Source organism: Lynx rufus, unplaced genomic scaffold (assembly GCF_022079265.1).
Source record: "Lynx rufus isolate CCGP_SWC_20201006 ecotype Redwood Valley unplaced genomic scaffold, mLynRuf1.p SCAF_8, whole genome shotgun sequence".
NCBI lineage: Eukaryota > Metazoa > Chordata > Mammalia > Carnivora > Felidae > Lynx > Lynx rufus.
Window position 1 is genome coordinate 59,634,260 of NW_025814896.1, and position 23,717 is coordinate 59,657,976.

Genomic DNA, 23,717 nt, shown 5'->3' on the forward strand with positions numbered 1-23,717 from the left:
AGGAGTCTAGCTTTTAAAATGACAGTACCCTTAATCCTATCGCTGATTTTTTAAATGAAATAACAGCCTGTAATTAAAACAATGGAGCACAGGCAACCTCAGTGGGGTAAGAATAGCAACTCGGCACCAAATTCAGGTAATGGGATATATCAGCCACTGTGCTGGAAGGCAGGAAAGGGAGAACAAGGTTCTGATCCCAGTTTTTTGGCCTCACAAATCACTTCAGAGTCCTGCACCACAGTTGTTATGAAAAGGGGCACTGATTCTTAGATTCCATCAGTCAAGCCCACCCAGTGGGAATGACAAAAGTCAACCCAGGGTTTCTGCTCCTCTGGAAGAGTCCCAGGTGAGTTCTGCCCACTCGAGCAATGCACTTGGGACTACCAGAGTTGATGGGGCAGTTGAGGTTCTCCGGTCCCATCATATACCATGGAGAGGTGAAGTCTATGTCAGCTCCCCTTAATTCTGTAACCCCACATTGTGGTGGGAGTGACTCTCTGTGATGTCTGGGGCTAGGTCACAAAAGGCTACATGGCTTCTTGCCAGCTGTCTTCACATGCTCTTGGGACACTCCATCTCAGAACCCAGCTATCAGGATGTACAAAGCTGGGTTATGACCAAGACACAGTAGGTGCTTCAAGCCTGGCCCCAGACATGGGAGTGCAGAAGCTCCTATCACCGGAATCCCTCCTAGCATCTTGAGTCTTCCTCACTGATCAACACTGTGGAGCAAAGGCAAGCCATGACCACTGGGTCTTGATCATGGAATTTGTGAGCACAATAAAAGGGTGGTTGCTTATGTCACTAGATTTGTGGTGGGTCCGTGGGCAGCAGTAGTAATTGGAACTCCATATCAGATGTAGGAGTTCAGATGTAAACACTGACATAGTGCTTACTGTGTGTGAGGCCCTGTCTTAAGCAAGATACTAATACTAATTTGCTTTATATTTACCTTCATCATAGCTCTGTGAGGCCTATACTATTATTGTCTATTTTACAGTTGAGGCAACTGAAGCTCAGAAAAATTAAGTAACTTGCCCAAAGTTGCACAGCTACCAAGTAGCGTTCAAATTGAAATGATCTAGCTCTAGAATGCATACTCTTAGACCACTTAGTAGGTACTCAGGTTCTGTCCAAATCTTTGGTACTAAACTTTATGTAACAACTCTACCTAGGCCCCAGCATCCACTCAGCATCCTTTCTTCCTTTCTACCTTCCTTGCCTTGCTAAGATATGATCAGACACTCCAGGGAAACCCACCTATACTGCACAACTCAAGAAAACACTAATAGAAAGATGCTTTCTCCCAAGAAAAGGGCAAGTTCATTATGCACCTTTCAGACCAGCCTCTTGGTGACTCCTGGTCCTGACCTGATTTTTCCCAGGCTCCAGGCAGGGGCTAATTTACATTGCTGCAGCCACGCATGCAGCTTGAGATTGCTTCCTGACCTGCAAGCCCTTGCTTAGCAGTCATTTTGTTTGGGTACATGTTGAGTTCCTCGAGTTCTTGTGTGCTTACTCAGCAGGCCTGCTGTCTCCAAAAGAGGACGCTGCATGACAGTGGCCTTCAAGAGCCCTCAGGAGCTCTTAAGTGTTGGCTTTGTTTGCTTTTGTAAACATTTAACATTTATGCACACCCACTAGCAAATCCTGATCAATAAAGGATAATGTTTTGTGGTCTTTTAGCAGAAACTCTTTCTTAAACTCTACTTCTGCCATTTAAAAGTTTTTCCTAAAACCACAGGGTCAACCTCTGATTGTGGTGCCATTAGATCATACAAAAATCCTACATAGATGTCTCCTCTATTCTAGGTATCAATCAAAAATGAACAAAACATTTCCTTTGGTTGATCCTTTCCAAACAAATAAAAGCCCTGAGTAAAAAGCCCTAGCTTCTTACCCACCTACTATTTTATTTGCTACTTAAGTAATTGCCAGAGGGGCACCCAGATGGCTCATTTGGTTAAATGTCCTACTCTTCGTTTCTGCTCAGGTCATGATCTCATGGTTTGTGAGTCTGAGCCCCAATCAAGCTCTGAACTGACAGCATGGAGCCTGCTTGGAGCTCTCTCTCCCTCTCTCTGCCCCTCTCCACTTTCTCTCTCTCTCTCTCTCTCTCTCTCTCTCTTTCAAAATAAACAAACTTTTAAAAACTTTTTAAAAAGTAATTGCCAGCAAACATCACTGATTCTTCCCTCCATCCTCTCCCTCCCTCCCTTTCCACCCCTCTCTTTCAACTTTCCTTTCCTCCTTCCCTCTCTCCTTCTCCATCCTCTCTCCTTTCCTTTTTACTTTCCTTAAACTATGCACCTATTGGGTTTAGGGTAAGACCTACAGGAGGTCAAAGATACAAGCGGACACTAGGAGAAGGCTGGTATAGCACCTATTTGATGCAAGCCACAGCATGTTACAAAATCATTAGTGGCAGATCCTATACACCTCAGAATTCACTTCAAAGAGATTCCCCCACTCCTCCACTATTCACTGACCAGCATACAAATGTACCCACTAACACTGATGTTCATTCTCCCAAGACCTCTCACTGCCAGGAATATTAGCAGCAGGATCTGCTGTGGCAAGCTGGGACAGATTAAACAAGACGTCTGGGAGGGAGTACTCAAGTTCAGAGCACTTTCACTCTGCTTCATGTCCTATTCCTGTTTGATTCTATTTTCTCTCTCATACTCACTCTAACACAATGAAAAACGGAGAATGTGCCTTCAACCCCAGTGATCTTCATCCTATCGTCTCTGAATATGGTTCTGTGCTGCTATGAGCTGTATATTATTCTAAAAGAATTCACATTTTAGAATCCCAAAAGGGAAGAGGAATGGCCTAAATGCTACATAGCCCAGTAAATGGCCTGATGTGGCTCAAAACTCGTGTTAATGCCATTCCTGTAATTTAGAGGGCACATCCATCAAAAGGGCTGATGAATAGTATGAGATAACCCAATCAACCAATATGCAGTAGAGACTTGATAGAGAAAAGTCAGTCCAAAAGACAGCATTTAATCTACATGGAGGAAAGTTGTCTTGGGAAGTGACAAATATCACACTGTAAGCATATAAAATCCTCTTATGCTTTATACTGAGACTTTTACTTGCTAGGACACCAAGAAAATAAATGATCACCTAGAGTGAGAGAGGTATTACCTAACATACTAAAAAAATGTAGAAGTGCGCAGAAAAAAAATAGATTCTACAAGGAGGATTATGTAATGGTGGAAATGTAAAAGGGAAGCAAATTTCCCAAAGTTCCCCAAAGGTCAAAAGATATAATTTCAAGTTCTTCCCAAATTGCACTGACAAACTTTACCTCAAGAGTTTCCAAGTCATGGGAAGCCCAGTTTAGAATTGCAAGTATTAAGGCCTACCAATCAATCTCAAATGAGCAAATTTATCAGGATGCCAAACCCTAAATGCTTTCAAAAAAACAGGATGCTGGTGAGGATGACCATAATGACATCACTGATAACTACTATTATTACTACATCTACAACAATAAAATCTCAACAAACTGTGCTAAGTACTTTATAAATCTTAGTCCATTTAATCCTCAAGATAACCGTATTTGTTGGATCCTTTTTACAAGGGAGAAAACCCAAGGCACAGGGAGGTTAAACACACTCTACTGACAACATGACAAGCTACCAGCTCTGCTGCAGGTGATGATAAAGAGAAAGCTGTCTGCTCCATGAAGATTGGTCCTTTGGGGAGTAATTGGGAGTCACCCCAGGTTTTAGGGTGTAGTACTCGGCCTGACATAGTCAAGAATATCCTGTGTTGACTCTGAGGTAATCAAGTCTGAAGGATGGATTTGAATCAACGTAATTTCACTTTCAGTTACAAACCAGAATACCAATTTATTAATGGAGATTCCTAAACTTCCATTGGTTCATGGCTTAGTAATTTTTTCACTGTGCTCCTAAGAAAAAGAGGAAACATTGGGGCACCTGGGTGGCTCAGCTGGTTAAGCTTCTGACTCTTGGTTTCAGCTCAGGTCACGATCTCATGATTGAGCCCTGCATCTGTCTCTGCCCTGGGGCCTGCTTAGGATTCTCTCTCTCCCTCTCTCTCTGTCCCTCCCCTGCTCATGCACACTCATGCTCTCTCTCTCAAATAAACTTTAAAGAAAGAAAGAAAGAAAGAAAGAAAGAAAGAAAGAAAGAAAGAAAGAAAGAAAGAAAGATCTAATCATTTCTTTTATGTACTTAGGGCCAAACAACTTAATGAGAATTTATGTTCTAAAAACTTTTAGCTGTTTGAAAAAATTTGAAAATTGAATGAAAATATACTTACTTCATTAATTACTAATGTGATGTGAGTGTTGGGCTCTGCACTTTCTCCAACCTTGAAATTTGATCAGACACTGTCACCTTCATTCCCTGCTCCATGTTGATTTTTGAGCTGTACCTGCTTTTATCACACCAACTGCCAAAAACCCTGCTTTGGAAAGATATGACATCATCAAAAGGAATGTAGTGCAAGCTAACACTTAATGTGACTACTTGGAGCTGGTATTTCCTGCAGTGTTTGATAAATTGCAGCATGGCTGTGTTTCCCTTGAAAACAGAAGATCCCATTCCTGTGAGCTTGCTGTGGGAAACTGGGGCACCTCAGTGCAGTTTGGGAACTGTATTAATTTACACTACAAAACATAACTGCCAAGTGTACTGAACTTCTCACATTTTTTCCCCAGTAACATTGGGAAACCAAAATAGAAAGCCTTTGGGACCCAGAGTCAGTAAGGGGGACAACCTGGGGCTCACTAATCTGCTCTTTGATTTAGTTACTGCAATTACAGTATAGTCCAAGTACAGCTTGCATTAGTGGGCGTGTGTTTATTGTACTATTTCACTTGGATATCTCAAACCCCAGGATAAAACAAAAAGTTGCAAGTTATTCTTTTCTATAACATTTGCTAAAAGGCAAAGGATTGATTATTACTAACTACAACTCTTTATGAAATATATATGCATTTTTAAATATCTTTAAAAATTTTTCATCACCATCTTACAAAAAGTATTGGGTTTTAAGTTTATTTATCTTGAGAGAGAGAGAGAAAGTGGGGCAGAGACAGAAGGAGAGAGTGATTCCCAAGCAGGCTCCCTGCTGTCAGCAAAGAGACCAAGGCAGGGCTTGAACCCACGAACTGTGAGATCATGTCATGACCTGAGCAGAAGAGTCAAACATTTAACCGATTGAGCCACCAAGGTGCCCCAAGAGTATTGTTTTTTTAACTTAAAAACAAAACTGTAGTCATTTTAATAAGTAGGTAAGGAACAGTAGCAGCATTTTTCCTATTAGGAAGCTTGTATTTTCAGTATTTTAAACGTCAATAAACAGAAATGAGCTAGAATGGTCAAGTTAAAATAAGCCACTGTGAGATACCTCATTTGACCAATGCTAAACACGTTTCCCCTCATTTTAACATCCCTGAGGTCAGGGTGCATCTTGCAGTCGCTGATGGCCTGGGGGAACAACACTGTTACTGCTCGCCACCTTCTGGCTGGATCAAGAAGTGCCAGCATCAAACCTAGCAGAAGATGGTGTCAGAGTTGCACTCTTAAGAGCCCATTTTAGGGGCGCCTGGGTGGCGCAGTAGGTTAAGCGTCCGACTTCAGCCAGGTCACGATCTCGCGGTCCGTGAGTTCGAGCCCCGCGTCAGGCTCTGGGCTGATGGCTCAGAGCCTGGAGCCTGTTTCCGATTCTGTGTCTCCCTCTCTCTCTGCCCCTCCCCCGTTCATGCTCTGTCTCTCTCTGTCCCAAAAATAAATAAACGTTGAAAAAAAAAAATTAAAAAAAAAAAGAGCCCATTTTAGGAATGTCTTAACCAATGTGTTTGCTTCTATTTCCCTTCTTACGTATGCAGCAGAGTGATATCCAACAAGAATTTATTTTTGGATGTCTAAGAAATTTGTTTCAAATATATAAAATAGGACTAATTTCCATGCAAGTTCAGACTCACCTTGTACCACCAGCATCCCACCTAAAAGGCCACACTGTATCTGTCTGCCCAGGTTTTTCTGCCAGGCACAGACATTTGCTCAGACTTTGTGCAGGCATAGACCAGAAGTGCAGGGGAGTTAACTCCTCTGGAAGCAGCCTTTGAGGGTTGGAGGGCAGGACTGGTAAATAAATAACTCAGGCTTTTGTCAGTGGATAGACTGTGCTGCTTCAAAGTCCTAAAGGGATTGAGTTCCTACTGTCTACCTATGGCACTGACCTGATTCTCAGCCTTATACTTGCCTTTTCCCTTCCCTGCCACCCTCTCTCAGCTCCCTCCTTCCTGCTCCCTGGAATCACCTCTCAAACTCTGCACCCAAGTCCTTGGCTCAGGCTCTGCATTTGGACAGATCCAAACTAAGACTTGTGCCTTTTATTACAGACATATGACAGTCAAGAACTGAAAACCACCTTTCTTGGTTACAATTTCCATTTTGCCACCATATTTTTAAAATAAACTTTATTTTTTGGGCACAGTTTTAAATTTACAGAAAAATTAAGAATATAGTACAGATGTACCATATACCCCATACCCAGTTTCCCCATTACATTTTACAATAGTATGGTACATTTGTTACAATTACCAAATCAATATTATCATGCATAATCATTGATGAAGTCTACACTTTATTCAGAATTCTTCTGTTTTTAGCTGCTATTCTTTTCCTGTTCTAGGATCTCATCCAGGACACATTACATCTAGTAGTCCTGTTTCCATAGGCACCTCTTGGCTGTCACAGTTTTTTGCATTTTTCTTGTTTTTAATAACCTTGACAATTTTGAGTTCTGGTAAGCTGTTTTGTAGAATGCTCCTCAATTGGGATTTGTCAGATGTTTGTAAAGAAGACTAAAGAGGTGAAGTATTATTTTCATGACATCATATCCAGGGTCCATACTAATAAATGACTTACCACTGTTGACTTTGACCATGATCACCTGCCTGAGACAGTTTGTCAGGTCTCTGTACTGCAGAGTTACTCTTCCCAGCCACCTTTCCACATTATAAACTTTGGAAGGAAATCATTACATGCAACCCACGCTTAAAGGTGGAATCTCTTAAGTCCAGAGTATCTACATAAATTATTTAGGATTCTGAATGAGAGATGGTTTCTTCTCCAATTATTTATCTACTCAATCATTTATCAGCATGGACTCATGGATTATACTTTGGGTTATAATACATTATTTTGTTGCTCAAAGGGTTCCAGCTTTAGCCACTAGATCTTTTAGTTGCCTCCTTCATCCTTTTGACATATTCTTATCATTGTGAGTTTTTTGTTTTTGTTTTAATATTTCTTTCCTTTCTGGTGCTACAAGATGCTTCAGGCTAATCTTGTATATTTCCTGCTCCAGTTTTAGAATCAGCCATTTCTCTAGAGCCCTAGCTCCTTTTTTGGAGAACAGTATTAGAAGCCAGTATCTACAGGTCAGGTGTGGTCTTTGATACTAGAGTGTCATTGCTTTTAGGGTCACCTTAGCTGATAGAACAATGAAAAAAATGTGTTTACTAGCCTATGTATGTTCACTATCTAAATATAAAATCATCTGTATCTATATTAAGTGAAACAGTTTATACCAATGTCTCCAACTCTAATTCATTACGCCATAGATTTTAACCTCCTCTCCTTGCTATCTGTAACCCCACACTTTAGCAGTGAAACCGGACTCTTGCCATCTGCTATCCATTTAATTGTTCAAACCTAGTACATAGTCTAGCACTAACAGAATTATTAACCCGTACTACTGTGAGAAATAACTATCAACTAGAGTACAGTGCTTATACAGATTCTTTTGCCTTTCACCTTACAGATTCATTTCCAAGGTTACTTAGATCAGAACCCTTCCCTTGAAACCTCTTCTATTAGGTGGTTTCACACATTTGTAATACAGTTAGATTATTTTATCACATCCTGCATTCCATCCAGGGATCTCCTCTCTAAATGAAATTTTTAAATATGCATACATTAAGACTCACTCTCTGTACTATAAGGTTTATGAGCTTTGGCATATTGTCCTATCTCCACCATTATTGTATCATTCAGAATAGTTTCACTGCCCTAAAAACTCCATGTGCTTTACCTATTTCACCCTTCCACCCTCCCTCAATCCTCTGGCAACCTCTTTTTAGCCTCTCCATAGCTCCACCTTCTCCAGAATGACATATAATGGGAATAATATAGTATACAGCTTTTTCAGAATGGTTTAATTCAGTTAGCATCCATGTTTTCTGTGGCTTGATAGCTCATTTCTTTGTAATGCTGAACATTCCATTCTGTCAACATAGCACAGTTGGTTTATCCATTCATCTATTGATAGACATTTTGGTTGTTTTGGTGATTATAAATTAGCTGTTAGCAACATCTGTGTGCAGGTCTCTGTATGCATATGTTTCACATCAGTTGGTTAAGTACCTACAAGCATGACTTCTGGATAAGACTATTATTGTTCATTTACATTTATTGTGATTACTGTGTTAGGTTTCCAGCATTTTGGACTTCCTATGGTTTTGCCTTTTGGTTTTTTGTTTTGTTTTTGGTCTTCTTTTAAAGTAAGAGGTTCCCACCCTCCATGCCCCCACTACTTTAAAAGTTACACACTCATTTTCTTTTATTGTTACCTTGAATGAAATATTTCTTACATGTGTATCTTTGCCAACCTCCTAAATCTACTTTTTAAGGGTCTAAGAACATTTGAACTCCAATTAAGCCTTCAATGTGTACCCTATTTTGTCTTGTTTTTTAGATCCATCTTGCTTTTAATATCACAAATAAGGCATTATTTGTACTGTTGTGAGTCAATGTTCATTCAGATTTACCCATGTTTTTTTGGTCACGATCCTTTCTTGAACTTCAGACCTTTCAACAGATGGTGGTCCTTCAGCACCACTCACCTTCTAAACAGAGTCTACTGATGACAAAACTACTTATTCTGTTGGAAATGTCTATTAATCCTCACTTCCAAAAATATAGATTCACTGGGTATTGATTCTTGGTTAGTAGTTTTTGTTTTTCTTCAACCACTGATACTGGCCGTCTTTCTGGCTTTCCTTGCTGCTGAGAAGTCAGTAAGCCCTACCATTACTCTGTTTTGGGTAATGACTTTTCTGACTACTTGCACAAATCCAACATTCTGCAGTTTTACACACACACACACACACACACACACACACACACACACATACACAGTCTGTAACTCGCTTAGGACTTATACAGCTTTCTGAATCTGAAGGCTCATGTCTTTCATTGGTTCTAGAAAATGTCTTTATCTTCTCAAATATTACCAATTTCCCATTCTTTCTAAAACTCTTTTTAAGATTATGCTAGAACTTCTCAGTCTCTCCTCCACATTGCTTTCCTAATTTTTGTATTTCTATCTATCTTTGTGTGTTATCTACTGGGTAATCATTTGGCTCTATTTTCCAGTTCGTTCTCTCTTCCATAGGTTGACAAGGGATTTATTTTTATATAAAGAATTCTTATTCCTTACTCTTATTAAACACATATTAAATATATTCATTTTATATCTTATATCTGAAAATTCCACTTCCTAAGTTTTTGCAGGTCTGACTGTACTATCTGTTTTCCACTGGCTCTCATTCAGGATACCTTATTTGAGGCATCCCGTGATTTTGTGGGTTTGTGATTTAGGACTATGAGCTCACGTTCCCTTGGAGCTTTATCTATAAAGAGTGTCTGAGGACTACATTAAAGCTCTGTTCTTACAGCGTGGATATGCAGTTGCTTTAGCCATGAGCTCAGGGGCATTACCAGCTTAAGATGACTTTAAGAACTTGCTTTGAGAAGTTTTTAGGCATCATGTAACATGAGAATTCAAACTGCTTTTGACCTCTGAGAATGCTTTCCTTTCTTGCCAGTTCAGCAACAATTTAAGAACATTAAAAAAAAATTATCCAACATTTTGCGTTATTATCAGGTTATTCAGAGTATCTACTCCTTCACACACTGGAAATGCAAAGTCCCTAAAGTCTAATTCATGACATCATTGAAAGGCAACATTGATAAAGTAGAGGTAGAGCATCTAGATTGTTCTTCTGTTTTATCAAGCAAGGTGAAAGTGGTGAGTAGAAAGCTAGAATGGTTGAGGTTTTCTTTGGCGATGGCCAGGTGACATTATCAGGAAATGTGTCAGCTGCTCCTAAGAGAGACCAAGACGGAAGTTACTTCTTTCCCAGTAACCAAAGTCCAGAGAAGGCAGTCAAGAGCTGGATTATACTGGTTCCACAAGGTCATCAGGAATATTATCCTTACAGCTTTTCCTCTATAAAGATGCCCTATAGCCCAAGTAGTCTTCAACCACATCTACACTCCTGTCAGAAAGTAAGGGGTTAAGTCCAAAAAGGGCACATGCCAGTCATCTGTCCCTCTGAAGAGGCTTGTCCAGCCAACTTCCCCACCTCCATCTGGCAATCCATGGCTCCAAGGAGACTGGAAGTTTAATCTTTTGGCTGGTCCCATTGCTGCTGGAGTAGAACTGGAGATTCCTGGATACTTGATAGGCAAATAGCAGTCTCTGCCACAGAACCTGAACATTTTCACTGTGTGAGGCTCCACATCAAGGGAGAGACTGAAATCAAGATGGTAATTTACTGCTGGAACAAGTCCTTAAGAATGTGGGAGAGAATACAGTCAAAAGCACAAAGGGAGGGTTTAAACTTGGAGACTAGACACATCTTCACTTGAGACTAAACGGAACAGAAAGAGAAGACAGGACACTGCACAAGTATGGGATGGTTAAGACTAGAAACCAAGGGGATTCCTTGTAGCATGCAAATGACAAGGTCTCCTGTGGAGGTCACTGAATTGTGGTGGAAGGGGGCATGCAGAAGGCAGAAAGCCTGGACCACCTGCTATGGGAATGTAAACAGTATAAAAAATGCTGTTATGTTTATATTTATATAAAATATAGAGAGAGATTATTCGCACTTGTCACTTCTGGTCTCATTACATAAGAAAACTGAATTTAAAGCTGGAGGTAACAAATGACAAAAACAACTTAGGCATTGATGACAGAGGACACTCTTCTTAACATTCCTTTCATAACTCTCAAAAAGTGCCTTTCATGTCTAGGGTTTTGTTTTTGTTTTTTTTAATTAAGAGAGAGAGAGGGTGCAAGTGAACAAGGGTGAAGAGAGAGAGAATCCCACAAGGGACAGAGAGAGAGAGCAGGGCTCACCAGGAGTGGGGCTTGTGCTCACCCGAAACAGGGCTTGCACTCACCCGATGCAGGACTCCAACTCATGAACTGTGAGATCATGACCTGAGCTGAAGTCATAACCGACTGAGCCACCCAGGCAACCTCCAGTACAACTTTTCTGAAGTACTTCTGAGCCACCCACCCTGGAAGCTCTGTGTCAGGTATGTGCCAAAGCAATGGTCTGCAACCTTGGGGAGTGAGGATATAAATTTAGGTTTGCAATGAGATAAGCATATACAATTCATTCACATCCTCTTCTTCCTCTAGAGATGAGGAAAATAAGGAAGAATCAATTTGATTTGATTATATAGTCTTAACTCCATTTCACTTCTCCCAATTATCATCCCAACTTTCCAGAACCATTTCTTACCACTGAATAAAGGGCTACCTAGCACTTGCTTAACACCCTTCCCCAAAATCCCTTCCTCTGAACACTGAAAGACAGCCTCTAGGTAGCCTTCTTGTTTGCTTTCCCTGTGTGGAATTAGATGAACTCAATGCTTAAGGATCCAATTGTATCCCCTCTGTCATATCACAAATGCCTCACATGAAACAGAAAATTAGTGGTAAATATTACGGCAAAGTCTCCCCAAATTAACTAACCTGTAGAAATTTGCAGGTCACGTTCTAAATCACAACACTCATGTTAGGAGAGAGATGTTTCTCTGTTTAAATCGAGTTCAGTCAGCATGACTAAATAGCTGCCTGGGGCCTGGGTGCCATGTGGCCAGACAGCACTCATCAGCCAAGTCCAGAGGCACCTGAGCTCTCCTTGAGCTCCCACTAAGAGCATTAGCCGGGCATGGAGGCAAGATGATGAAGCAGTTTTCACACTTCCACAGATCAAAGTGGCATAGTGAGTATCTAGAACTACATCCTGCATGGGCTCCAAAGTGGAATAAAGCCTGCTATTTTCCATCACAGTAGGTATTACCCCCCACCATGCTCAAGCACTGTTCTCTCAAGAGTTGTGAGCATTGCAGTGCTCAGGCAAATGCAGCACTCAAGCTTTTCACCTTTATTCTTCCCACAGCATTTCATTTTAATGTCAGCTAACAATAGAAAATCCAAGAAGGCAGCTCTCCCACAAAACCCATGGAACTGGCATGTGAGTGATAGAACTGACCACGCTTATATCAACCCTGCAATTAAAATTTCATGAAAAATCATTCAAAGTAAATTGTTACATAGAACACATTTTTAAAAGCAGCACTGACTCTTACGTGTGTAGAAAAATAAATATTCACTAACACGGACACTTCTGACAGATCAAAATGGGTCACAGCTGTTGTTACTCTGAATTATAGCAAAAATAAATTTTGCAATATAATCTGAAGGAACTCCAGGCCCTCTAGAATTCATATTTTTAATATTCAAACCCACATTGAGTACTACATCATTCAACACAAATATTAGAGAAAAATATTACCCCTAATTTTTCTGTTAATGTCAATTTGACAAGGGTTAAGTGCTAAGATTCTAGTTCAGAAAACACCTTGCCATTTTTTTTACTGACTGAGATAGTTTATCATTTTATGTGTTTATTATCTGTTTACAAAAAAGAATTTAAGGTGGACTTTTACAGTAATTGGGATTAACTGACATCTCAACAGTCTAAGACAAAAATTATTTTAACTAGAAAAAAACATTTAAGCAAAAATGGCAATAAACTGGAATCATTTAGTTATTGCTTTCATAGGACAATGTTTTATAAAAATTATTGCCTATTTCTTCTAAATAGGACAAATACTAGGATTTTTCCTATCATTCCTTTAATAATTCTATTGCTAGCCTTATAAAATAAAAATAAATTATAATGTGACTACAAAACTTAGTTTGCAATTTTCCACTGTAAAACCTCCTCACATTATTAAAAGACACTCCACATTTCCTCATATATAGTTAAATGTGGACAAATAGTGAATAGACAGTTTTATAGCTTAAAATACAAGTGAGGAAAACATAGACATCTGTCATACCAGCAGCTGGTTTTTATTTTTATTTTTTTAAGGAAATGTTATTAATTTAAAAAGGGAGTTCCAAGAAATGTAATAGGATTCCCAGTAATGATTTCTGAGATCTATGAGATTTGAAACATAATTATAAAAGGCTAAAAGCCAAAGACATTTCTACTTTAACCTTTTTCAAAAAATCCAGATGATCTGTCACATCAAGGAAGTTTGGCACATTACCGAGGCTATAGTCTTAGTCATCCTCAGAATCACTGTTCCTTCTTGTGGGGATAGAGCACCGCACCGAGGATAGCAAAGTGTCTTCAATTGGTTTCTTAGGGTTTTCCTCCAGATCTGTCTTGATTGCTCCAGATTCTGACAGTTTCCACTCCAACTCTACGTGACAAAGAAAAGCCAAATCACCTAAGACAGTTAGCACAAGACCCTCGTCCTCAAGCCCATCAAGCCAGTTTTTTTCTAAGCAGAAACTATGATCATCAACATTTGATGACAATTTTAGTGCTACAGTTATAAGGTGCCTAGAAGAAAAAAAAATCAGACCCTTAAGGAGGAAAACAAAATACTTTCAAATGCTTTTTCAGAAGATGAGATCAAATGAGATATTACATATACAGTAAAACCTTGGTTTGCAAGTATAATTCATTCCAGAAACATGCTTGTAATCCAAATCACTTGTATATCAAAGTTAATTTCCCCATAAGAAATAATGGAAACTCAGATGATTCATTCCACAACGCAAAAACACTCATATAAAAATGATTACAATACTGTAAATGTAATATAAAATAATAAAATACAAAATATAAAGAAAAATAAACAAATTAACCTGCACTTAACCTCTCAAAACCTTCGTGGCTGATGTGGAGGAGACAAGAGAGGAGGGTTATGTATAGGACGACTTTCACTATCACTAATGGAATCACTGCTATCTATTGGCTCAATGGACTCTCTGCATGGGAACCATTATATATGCTGGCATGGATGCTGACTACAGTACACTATTAATAAACTCTTGTCATCTACTGTATTTAATGTATAAAGCAGCAGAGGAAAGGGTCTATATCTGCAGGCAGCCTGACCTAGAATGAAACAAAGCATTCCCAAGCTTACTCGTGTATGGAAAAGCAAAGGACAGTTCATTGGTGCTTTGAAGTGACAAAGAATACACTAGTGCCAGTTGTGGGCACCTTCCAATGTTCTGAAAAAACACTGATTTCTGCTAAACAGTGTGGCCTGAGACCAAGCATCCAAAATGATCACCCACAATCCCTCAGATTGAGAGAGAGAGAGAGAGAGAGAGAGAGAAAGAACTACCACTGGCTCAGTTTGATTGTGTGACATTCAGCATCATGTACTACTCATATTGCAAGACACTGCTCGTTTACCAAGTTAAAATTTATTAGAAATGCTTGCTCATCTTGCACAACACTTGCAGAATAACTTACTTGCAATCCAAGGTTTTACTGTATTTGAACCTACATGGTAATTAAAAACCAAAGACTAAACCTGTTTTCTAATGACTACCGCTTCTCAACTTGCACAGTTTTCCAGGAAAGAAATCATCATGAAACATTCAAAGGAAATACTTTTCACAGTCCTTCTGGCAATCTAATCATTAAGTCTAATTTTAGTTAACAAAAGGAAATTCTTAGGCCTCATGTCCAGCATCTCAGTCTACTAGAGTCAAAGGATAAATGTATGATGACATCCCAGAACTTACACATTTGTCTGAAGTAATAAAAGCAGTACCAAGAAAATAAATCAGTGACTAAAACCTCAGTTCCTGTATTTCACTTGTTTATTTATTTTGGGAGAGAGGGGAGCACATGTCCATGCAAGCAGGGGAGGAGCAGAGAGAGGGAGAGAGAATCCCAAGTAGGCTCCACACTGTTAGTGCAGAGCACAACACAGGGCTCGATCTCGTGAACCATGAGATCAGAACCTGAGCCAAAATCAAGTCAGACGCTCAACTGAGCCACCCAGGTGCCCCTCACTCTCTTGTAATCAATGAAACTCCACAAGGATGTGAGACCTCGTGAAGTGAAATCAAGGGATACATTTTGCATTGCAGAAAAGACTCCAAGCAGAACTAAGGACTACATGAGAGACTACAACAAACAGCAAACAGGTTTAAGTGATGCTCTGCCAATTAGATAACTCCATTAAAATATGACAACCACTTTATTTAAGTCATATTAATTTAAAATGCTCCATGGAGATCATTAACACCAGTGTTTACAACTCTAGGTACCTCAGTTGAATGTTATGAAAATGCAACAAATTTCTTAAAAAAAAAATCTTAATTCTGATTCTTGACTCAAGAATATATTTAAATCCACCTATACATACATACATACGTATATGTATAGGTGTACGTATTAATGTTATTATTCACTCCCACGCAATAATTATAAGTTCACTAATCCTCAAATTATTTCTACAAATAAAGACTGTAACTACTATCGAATACCCCTCTCTGTCCCCTCATGGTAAGATTCAAAACATCAGAGGGGCACCTGGGTGGCTCAGTCAGTTGAGCAACCAACTTCAGCCCAGGTCATGATCTCATGGTTCACAGGTTCAAGCCCCATGTCTGGCTCTGTGCTGACAGCCAGAACCTGGAGCCTGCTTCGGATTCTGTGTCTCCCTGTCTCTCTGCCCCTCTTCCACTCATGCTCTGTCTCTCTCTCCAAAAAATGAATAAACATTAAAAAAAAAAAAAGAGTAAGATGAAAACATATAGTTTAGAAATATTTAGAAATGCTGTATGCCTTTGAAGATTTGAATAATGTATAACTGATGTAATGTGTGTATGTATGTACACATGCTATACTTATCTCACAAGTATCTTACATAAAATAGTTACATAAAATAGTATGTAAAGTCACATTTGAACATTTTTTTATTTTATTTTTTTACTTTTTTTTTTTAATGTTATTTATTTATTTTGAGAGAGAGACAGAGAGCACGAGTAGAGGAGGGACAGAGAGAGAGACACAGAATCCAAAGCAGGCTCCAGGCTCTGAACTGCCAGTATGGAGCCCGATACAGGGCTTGAATCCATGAAACGTGAGATCATCATGACCTGCGCTACAGCCAGATGCTTAACCCAATTTGCCACCCAGGCACCCCTAATGTTTTTTTTTTAAAGCACAGGTGGACACATTATTTCAATGAGTGACTTAGGTGGAAACCCTTGGGCCTCAGGTTCTCTATTTCATGCTATGAGTATGTACATAGTTCAACACCTCGTGTAACAGGTAGAAAGGAATAAAAGACACGTCCTTCAGGAATAAAAGGATATATCCTTCCGGAGTTAAGAGGCAGAATTCAATAAACTTCTAATTTAACTTAAAAGCCACTAAGACATTCAACTGAGAAAATATTCTTAAACATTTTTATGCATGTCAGTACAAAAAAGTATAAATACCAGTAATATGTTCATGTGAATTAAACAAAAAATGAATGCTGAGATCTTTAGTTGTAACTTAAAACATACCCAACTACAGGGGCAAATAAAACCTATTAGACATAAGTATTAAGTATACATATTTTAAAGTCCATTGTGTCCTCTTTTAATAGAATTATTAGAGCCCAGTTGTAACTGCCCCCAGTGACTCATCTAATGAGAGATTAAATGTGCTTCTTTCCTTTTGACAACACACAGGGGCAAAGATGACTTTGACGTATCATCTAACACATGTCTGTTCAACAGAAACATCCCCTCATCATCTCTAACATGCACTGGTCATCGCTCACATGCCCTAGACCACCTCAAAGAAGCCCTTACCATCTATTGTCAGGTTCATGCCACCAAACACCAGAGGTCCAATAAATTGAGCCTTGATATCTCCTTCAAGGTAAACAAATATCGTAGGCAGATTCCTATCAGGATAATTAGGTATGCAGGTTGTTGAAATGGCTTTGATAAATTTGACATCAGGAAACTTCCTGGCAAGTCCACTGAAGTGCTGATTTATGAGGGCACAGAGGGGAATCCTGTAAAGTAGAAATGGGAAACAACAGTGAGTGAGAAAACCTATAAAACAGAAATTGAAGCAACTGTGATTCTGCATTTATATTGGGCAAAGCTCAACTACCCTTCTACCCTATGTAAACCCTAATAGCTTCACAAATGATTCTGCTACTCCAGTCAAGATGATTAAACATTTTTTAAAAAACCTTTCTGATAAGTTCAGGGAAAATAAAGAACTCAAAATCTAAAATGCAATTTAATTTGACTCAGTAGTAACTCAAAAAAACAGCTTCAATGTAAAAGATAAGTATTATGCCCACCTATATGAGAGAACATTCAAGATTCAGAAGGAGTGAAAAAGGTCAGAAAGTATTTCCTGCTTTTCAAAAAATTTCTACACAAGTACACAGTAGGAGAATGAAGCCTGAAGTGAGGCACAGCGGAGCACCACTGCGTCACTTGCCTGGAACAATTATTATAAAGGTCACCCCCGACATCTACGAGAATGATTCACTACATGCAATTTTGAAATGCCAGAGTTTCTCTAGAAGGATAAATAAGGAATTCTTTTTCAATAAAAACAATCTTCATTGCTATGATGTAATAAAAAGCATTCTTATTAGTCACAAATATTAATTTGAAAGTCTAAAGACAAAAATTAGGCATTAGGTTTGGGCAATCAGCAACAAAAACAAAATACTAGTTTAAAAAACAAACAAACAAAACCTCCAATGTGGATTAAGCCTGGGATATCCAAGGCATAAATTCAAATTAACATTTAAGGACAGTGCGTAAGGTCAGCTCACCCTTGTTTGTAAAGGTGCAAGATTACCCACAAGCCCTCACCGGCTTTAGTAACTTCTTGAACATAATCCTTTCCTGAGATCTCCAAAACTTCTCCAAATTTATTCTTTAGTTGAGTTGCTTTCCACTCAGCCAGTCTTTGCTGCCTGTACCGCAGAAGGAGGAGAAAGACATCTTACACATCCAGCCCACACGTCCCACACACCTTTCACACAGCAACCTTTATAAAGATCCATGTTTATTTATTTGCCACATGGCAGAAGTCCAAGACTAGTTCACTGAAATCTGCAAATTACTATTTAATTATATAATCCTTTCCAAATGTTATCTCGGTCAGAAAGTTAACTTTTCAAAAGACACACATTTTAGTGCCACACAAAAAAACAAACAGTCCCTCTGGGTGGCACTAACCTGTACATTTCAATAGCACGTTCATCTTCCTCATTAAACTCGTCTTCATTTTCTTCCAGCTCTTCCAAAGTCATATCTTCATATGTTTTCACTGAATGTAGTTAAGTTAGCAAAAACCAAAATATTTAAAAGATGAACAAACTTGCATTTTGTTTTTCCTCCTTTTCTTTTCTCCTAAAGATGTGCATGCAACACCAATAAAACTCACTCGGCAAAACCAAAATAAAAAATACTGAAGGTATTACACTAGTAAATAAGAACTTAAGTGTGTTTTAAAAAAGATAGGCCTATGTTGACATATGCAGCAGAACTGACTCTCCTACCTCCATGCAATTGTAGGGATATGAATGAGAAGTTTCCCAAGTTTATAAAACAAGAGAGTTGTATTTGCCTAAACTCACCTGGTCTGCTCTTCAAGCACACACACCCATGACCTGGAGTATTAACAATTCTGTCTCTGAGGACAGGGGGGATACCAGTGGGTGTCCTCCCTGGCACACCTTCCCTAGAGTTAAAGGGATTATTACAGGACTTCTGGTTCTTCTCTTGTGAGTGGTAGGTAGGCAGCTCTCTTTCCTTTTAACCAACTGCTACAAAATCTCTATTTCGTTTTTACTGCCATATTCTTGCTTCTTGACATCAAATCAGATTTTTATCCTCCAACCCCAACTCCAATACTAAACAAATTGCTCTTATCAAGATCAACAATGACCTCCACTTCCTGATGGATGAGCAGCATTAATCCAACCCCCCACGGCCTTCTCTTTGAAAGATGGTCCTCCTCTGGCTTGCAGGATGCCTTCCCTCGTCCTCCTTCTTTCTATGACCGCCCTTCCTTTGAACCTCTGCTGATTTGACTCCTTTTTTTATCTATACCCACTCCCTTGGTGACTGCAACTCATGACTTTATGCCTCCAGCCCACACTTCTCTGATTTGGAGAAAAACATGGCCAACAGCCTACCTATCATCCCTACTGGACTAATAAAAATCTCAATGTTACTGTGTTCCAAAGAGAGCTCCTGATCCTAGCTCCAAACTGCTACTCACCAAGCCTTCCTCATCTCAGTTGGTGGTCCCTCCATCCCTCAGGCTGCTCAAGCCCAACACCCTGCAGTCATCTTTCGCTTACTTTTCCTCACGCCCCTCACAGGATCCACCAGAAAAGCCTATTGGCCCTACCTTCAAATTATTTCCAGATCCAACCTCTTCTCACCACTTCCACCAACACCATGCAGGCTGGTCCAAGCCAATCGTACCTCCTGCCTGAATTAGTGCAGTAGTTTCTATACTAAACTGTCTACTTCCTGACTTTCTGCCCATCTTGCATGCTCAGTAAGGCAGCAGCAGGAGGGTGCTGTCAACATGTCAATCCTCTGTTCAAACCTCTAGTGATTCCCACCCCACTAGATATAAAAGCCAAGGCCTTTATTAAAAGATACAAGGTCCTCAATGGTTGGACCCCTAGTTGCCTCTCTGAACTTACTACTCTTTCCCAGTCATATTGGCTTCCCAGTTGATTCTCTAACATGCTCTTCACTTACTTAAGTAGCTTGATTCAACTCTTAGGTCTACTCAAAGTCACTCCTACTGAGGCTCTTTCTGACCCTATCTAGAATTACACTCACCCCTCCTCCCACCCTTTTGAGGCCTTTCCCTGCTTTATTTTCCTGTATTTACTTATGTATTGCTTATTGTCTATCTCTCCCAATAGAATGTAAGTGCCATGAGGACAGGGATTTTTGTCTGGCCTGCACACAACTAAAGCCCCAATGCTTAGAATTACACCTGGCAGATGATCATTTAATAAACATTCACTGGATAAACGCTTTCTAATGAATCCATCTCTAAATTAGCTCCAATGTATAAACAGAAGACAAAAGTACTAGCCCCTGTGATCAATGGGACAAAAAGTACAACTCAAGTATTTTCTTCAGGTTTATCATGTGCCCATCTGACACAGACAAGAAATTATGGAAATGAAGGAGGCCTCTGAAGTCCCATTTCTAAAGCCCAGGAAGTTGAAGGTTAGAGAAAGCCTGTGACTCGCCTGAAATCCCAGAGTTAGTGCCCATTCCAGCACTCCAATCTCTGGCTCCCAATTCCTGCTCAGAGCATCCTTCCACCAAACCACGTAGAGACCTAGAAAGTTGTTTCTTACCCCAGAGAGAGACAGAACAAAAATGAATGTAAGCAAGCTCACCAACTGACTGCTGAAGGACTCGCTGTTCCTCCTCTTCTGCCTCCTTTTCCAGGTCTTTCAAACTTTCCTTTGAGGGCAAGATGCCCTTTTTGCGTAAGATGTCATTCCACTCAGTGTCTGCATTGGGGTCCTAGTGCAAGTGGACCAAGGATACCATGAGTACAAAGTCCACCATGGAGAGTGTCATACTGGGGAAAGGGTCGAATGCGAAAGGTGGAGGAAAGAGGAATTCAAACCAAATTATACTGTGACCTATTTCTGAGAAAGTGCCACATGACCCACAGCCCCTGTTCTTTTTCCTGTCCTTCACTGCACCTTCACTCTGCACCCCCTTAAACATACACACCCAGGAATTAGTCTTGGGTAAATATCAGGATATGATGCACAGATCAGTATCAATGCTGTACCAAGGCTGAGATGATTTTTCAGTAATTTAATTACTGACTTGGAGTGATTCATTCAACAGATATTAAGTACCCACTATATGTAAATTATTGTAATACATAGTAGGGAAGGATGGTGTCACCTATTTTACAGTTGAGAGAAAGAGGCAGGCAATAAACAAATATACACATATATATATTACACATTGTGGCAAGTGCAATGATCAACAGGCTGCTGACCTAGAGGGTTGCAAGAGGTCTGCATTCCACAGGATAGGCAAGTAAGAAATTACTTTCCAGGCAGAGGGACCAACATGTGCAAACGGCCCAAGAGCAGAGATACGGAGTATCTCAAAGTTCTGAGTGACTGCAATACAATCAGGAGTAGAATCAGGAGAGCCTGATGTTAGGCGGCTTCATTTTCTTTCACTTTAAGTTTTAGGCCAATTTCATTAGAAAATTCCAGATACGGGGGGAAAGGAGGCCAATTTGACTCTATTTTAAGACTGAAGAGAGAGACCCCAGGGCTGAGCTCTGAAAGCCAGGGAATCTGAAAGGGAGCACACTTCAACCTAAACACCAACGTTAGGGAGAAAGAGGATGTAACTATCCACTCAACCAGCTCTAAGTGGTTTCAGGAACACAGGTTCCGCCACTGTTTCAAGTTACCGGACCTCCAGGTCGGCCCCTTCCCTTCTCCGAGCCTCAGCTTCCACATCCACACAAGGAGCCTATAACACCCCCACTCAGGTGCTACGGAAATTAACAAATAGGAAGTAACCCTGCCAGGTGGGATGCGACGAGTCCTTCACAGGCTTTGCAGGATCTGACCTCAAGAAGAGAGAGCCCCCTAAGGCTGAGATTTGGAGGGGTTACAACTGCGGGAGTGTGGAGGCCCAGCCCGCAGTTCCTCGAAGGGACCACGCCCGCCCTCTCGCACTGCGCCTGCGCCGGGCCTAGACTCGTGTGACCTCCCCGGCGTCGGTGGCGCCCAAGCGCTTCCCACAGTCCCAGCCCGGACGGTCCGCCGATGACACGCGGGGCAAACGAACTGCGGCAGTCGCCAGGACTCGGCCCCCCAGGTTCTTTACCTGCATCTTGTCTCAAATCGCTTAAGCCAGGCCCGCCACGGTGCGCCTGCCCCTCAGCTCTTTTCGGCGCACGCGCACAGCCACCGCCCAGCCTCTTCCCCCACCGCCGCCCTTCGTCCCGCCCCCTAGGAGTGAGCTGGGCGGAGCCAGGGTGTAAGCGAGGCCTCTGAGCCTGCGTACGCTCCTCAAGAAACCGGCGCAGAAGCTGTGCGCAGAAGCGAGGGAAGGTCTGCCTTCTGTCTGCCGGTGCCACTCGCTTCACGTGACCCGGAACCAGGTTTCGGTGCTACCTTATTAGGGCAGGTTTTCATCTTTGGAGAGTTGGGGGTGGATGGAGGAGGTTAATTCGAGGTATGCGCTATATATTGCCGCAGACCCAGTCATTATAAAAGAGGTCATGGCTTTTTCAGTCAGAAATAGAAATGTGTTCAGTGATCCGATGTTAGAATTAAAAATGATGCAGGGTCGTCCGGTATTCACTGGCTGTCATTTCAGCGCGGGACTATGCAATTAATTCATATGGCACGTATTTATCGAGAGCCTGCTATGTACCAGGAACTATTCTAGGCTCTGTGAACAGAGCAGTGATCACAAGAGACAAAAACAGAAAGGTGAAAGTCATTTCACCTGGTTAAGCGTGGTACAAATTTGCAAAAGTGCTTAACCCGGTATCAGCAGAATCTTATTGTAAAATGCAGGTGCTGGGCTCCAGAGCTCTGCCTACACAGCACTCACAATTTGAGTTAAGAAAGCAATAGCCCTTTTGGGACACCTGGACTAACTTGCTGCCTCTCGGCAACCAAACAGACACAAATAATGTGTATCCACATACCTGTGGACTAGGCGTATGACTCCCAACTTTGGCTGTTCATTAGAACCACCTGGGAGTCTTCAAACATTGCAGCTATTCGGGGGTCCATCCCCAGTCAAATTAAATTCCTGGAGAAGAAACCAGGAACTGGTATGTTCTTCAAGATACTCAGGTGTTGCTAATATGCAAAACCATTGCTATACAGAGATGTCCATTTTCTCCAAGTTCATGTGTAAAATTTAACACAATCTTAATTTTAAAAACCAATTATTTTCTGAGGCTAGACAGGTTGATTCTCAAAAGTTTTTATGATGAAATAAACAGCAAGAATGGTAGACTGAGGGGACAGCTAGCCCCTATCAGATATTAAAATAATGTGCTATTGGTGCATGAATAGGCAAGTAGGTCAATGGAGCAGCAAGTTCAGAATTTATCTACAAATAGAGCCAAGTACATACAAACGTTAGTGTATGCTTAAGATGGCATCTCAATCACTGGGGGAAGGGGTGGACTTTTTAATAAATGGTGTTAGGACAATCGGACAGCCACTTGAAAATAGATAAAATTGGATATGTACATTATGGTTTATATCAGATTAAAAATTGAAAACTAAAAGTACTAGAAGAAAATATTGACAATTTCTTTATAACCCAAAAATGGAAAAAGTCTTTGATGACTATTACTAAAAATCCAGAAAATCAAGTGAAAATGATATACTTGACAACTTAAAGAATTTTTGTTTGCATAAGAATAATGAACACAAGCATGCCGCCTTTGGTGTAAAATAAAAGGTTAAATAAGAATACATATATGTGTATATTCATATTTGCTTAATTTTGCAAAAA

General features: G+C 40.4%; 1 protein-coding gene across 1 annotated transcript; it reads right to left on the reverse strand.

The window, feature by feature from the left end:
* Window positions 1-6,453: 6,453 nt before the first annotated feature.
* PDCL3 (phosducin like 3) lies at window positions 6,454-22,147 on the reverse strand. The gene is made up of 7 exons (XM_047068428.1): window positions 22,062-22,147; window positions 20,588-20,717; window positions 18,387-18,477; window positions 17,978-18,121; window positions 16,986-17,194; window positions 13,415-13,570; window positions 6,454-10,163 (listed from the first exon to the last, which is right to left on the reverse strand). Exons 1-6 carry the CDS (start codon window positions 22,065-22,067, stop codon window positions 13,428-13,430), a joined length of 723 nt encoding a protein of 240 aa, XP_046924384.1. The 5' UTR covers window positions 22,068-22,147; the 3' UTR covers window positions 6,454-10,163; window positions 13,415-13,427.
* Between the last annotated feature and the right edge of the window lie 1,570 nt (window positions 22,148-23,717).

Bases quoted from the DNA above. Each gene is read 5' to 3' on its own strand.
- PDCL3 (XM_047068428.1), bottom strand. The intron at 18,122-18,386 runs GTTAGTGCCACC...TCTGCGGTACAG, and splicing joins CGTGCTATTGAAATGTACAG to GCAGCAAAGACTGGCTGAGT. The intron at 17,195-17,977 runs GTGAGCTGACCT...TCTACTTTACAG, and splicing joins TTGCACCTTTACAAACAAGG to GATTCCCCTCTGTGCCCTCA.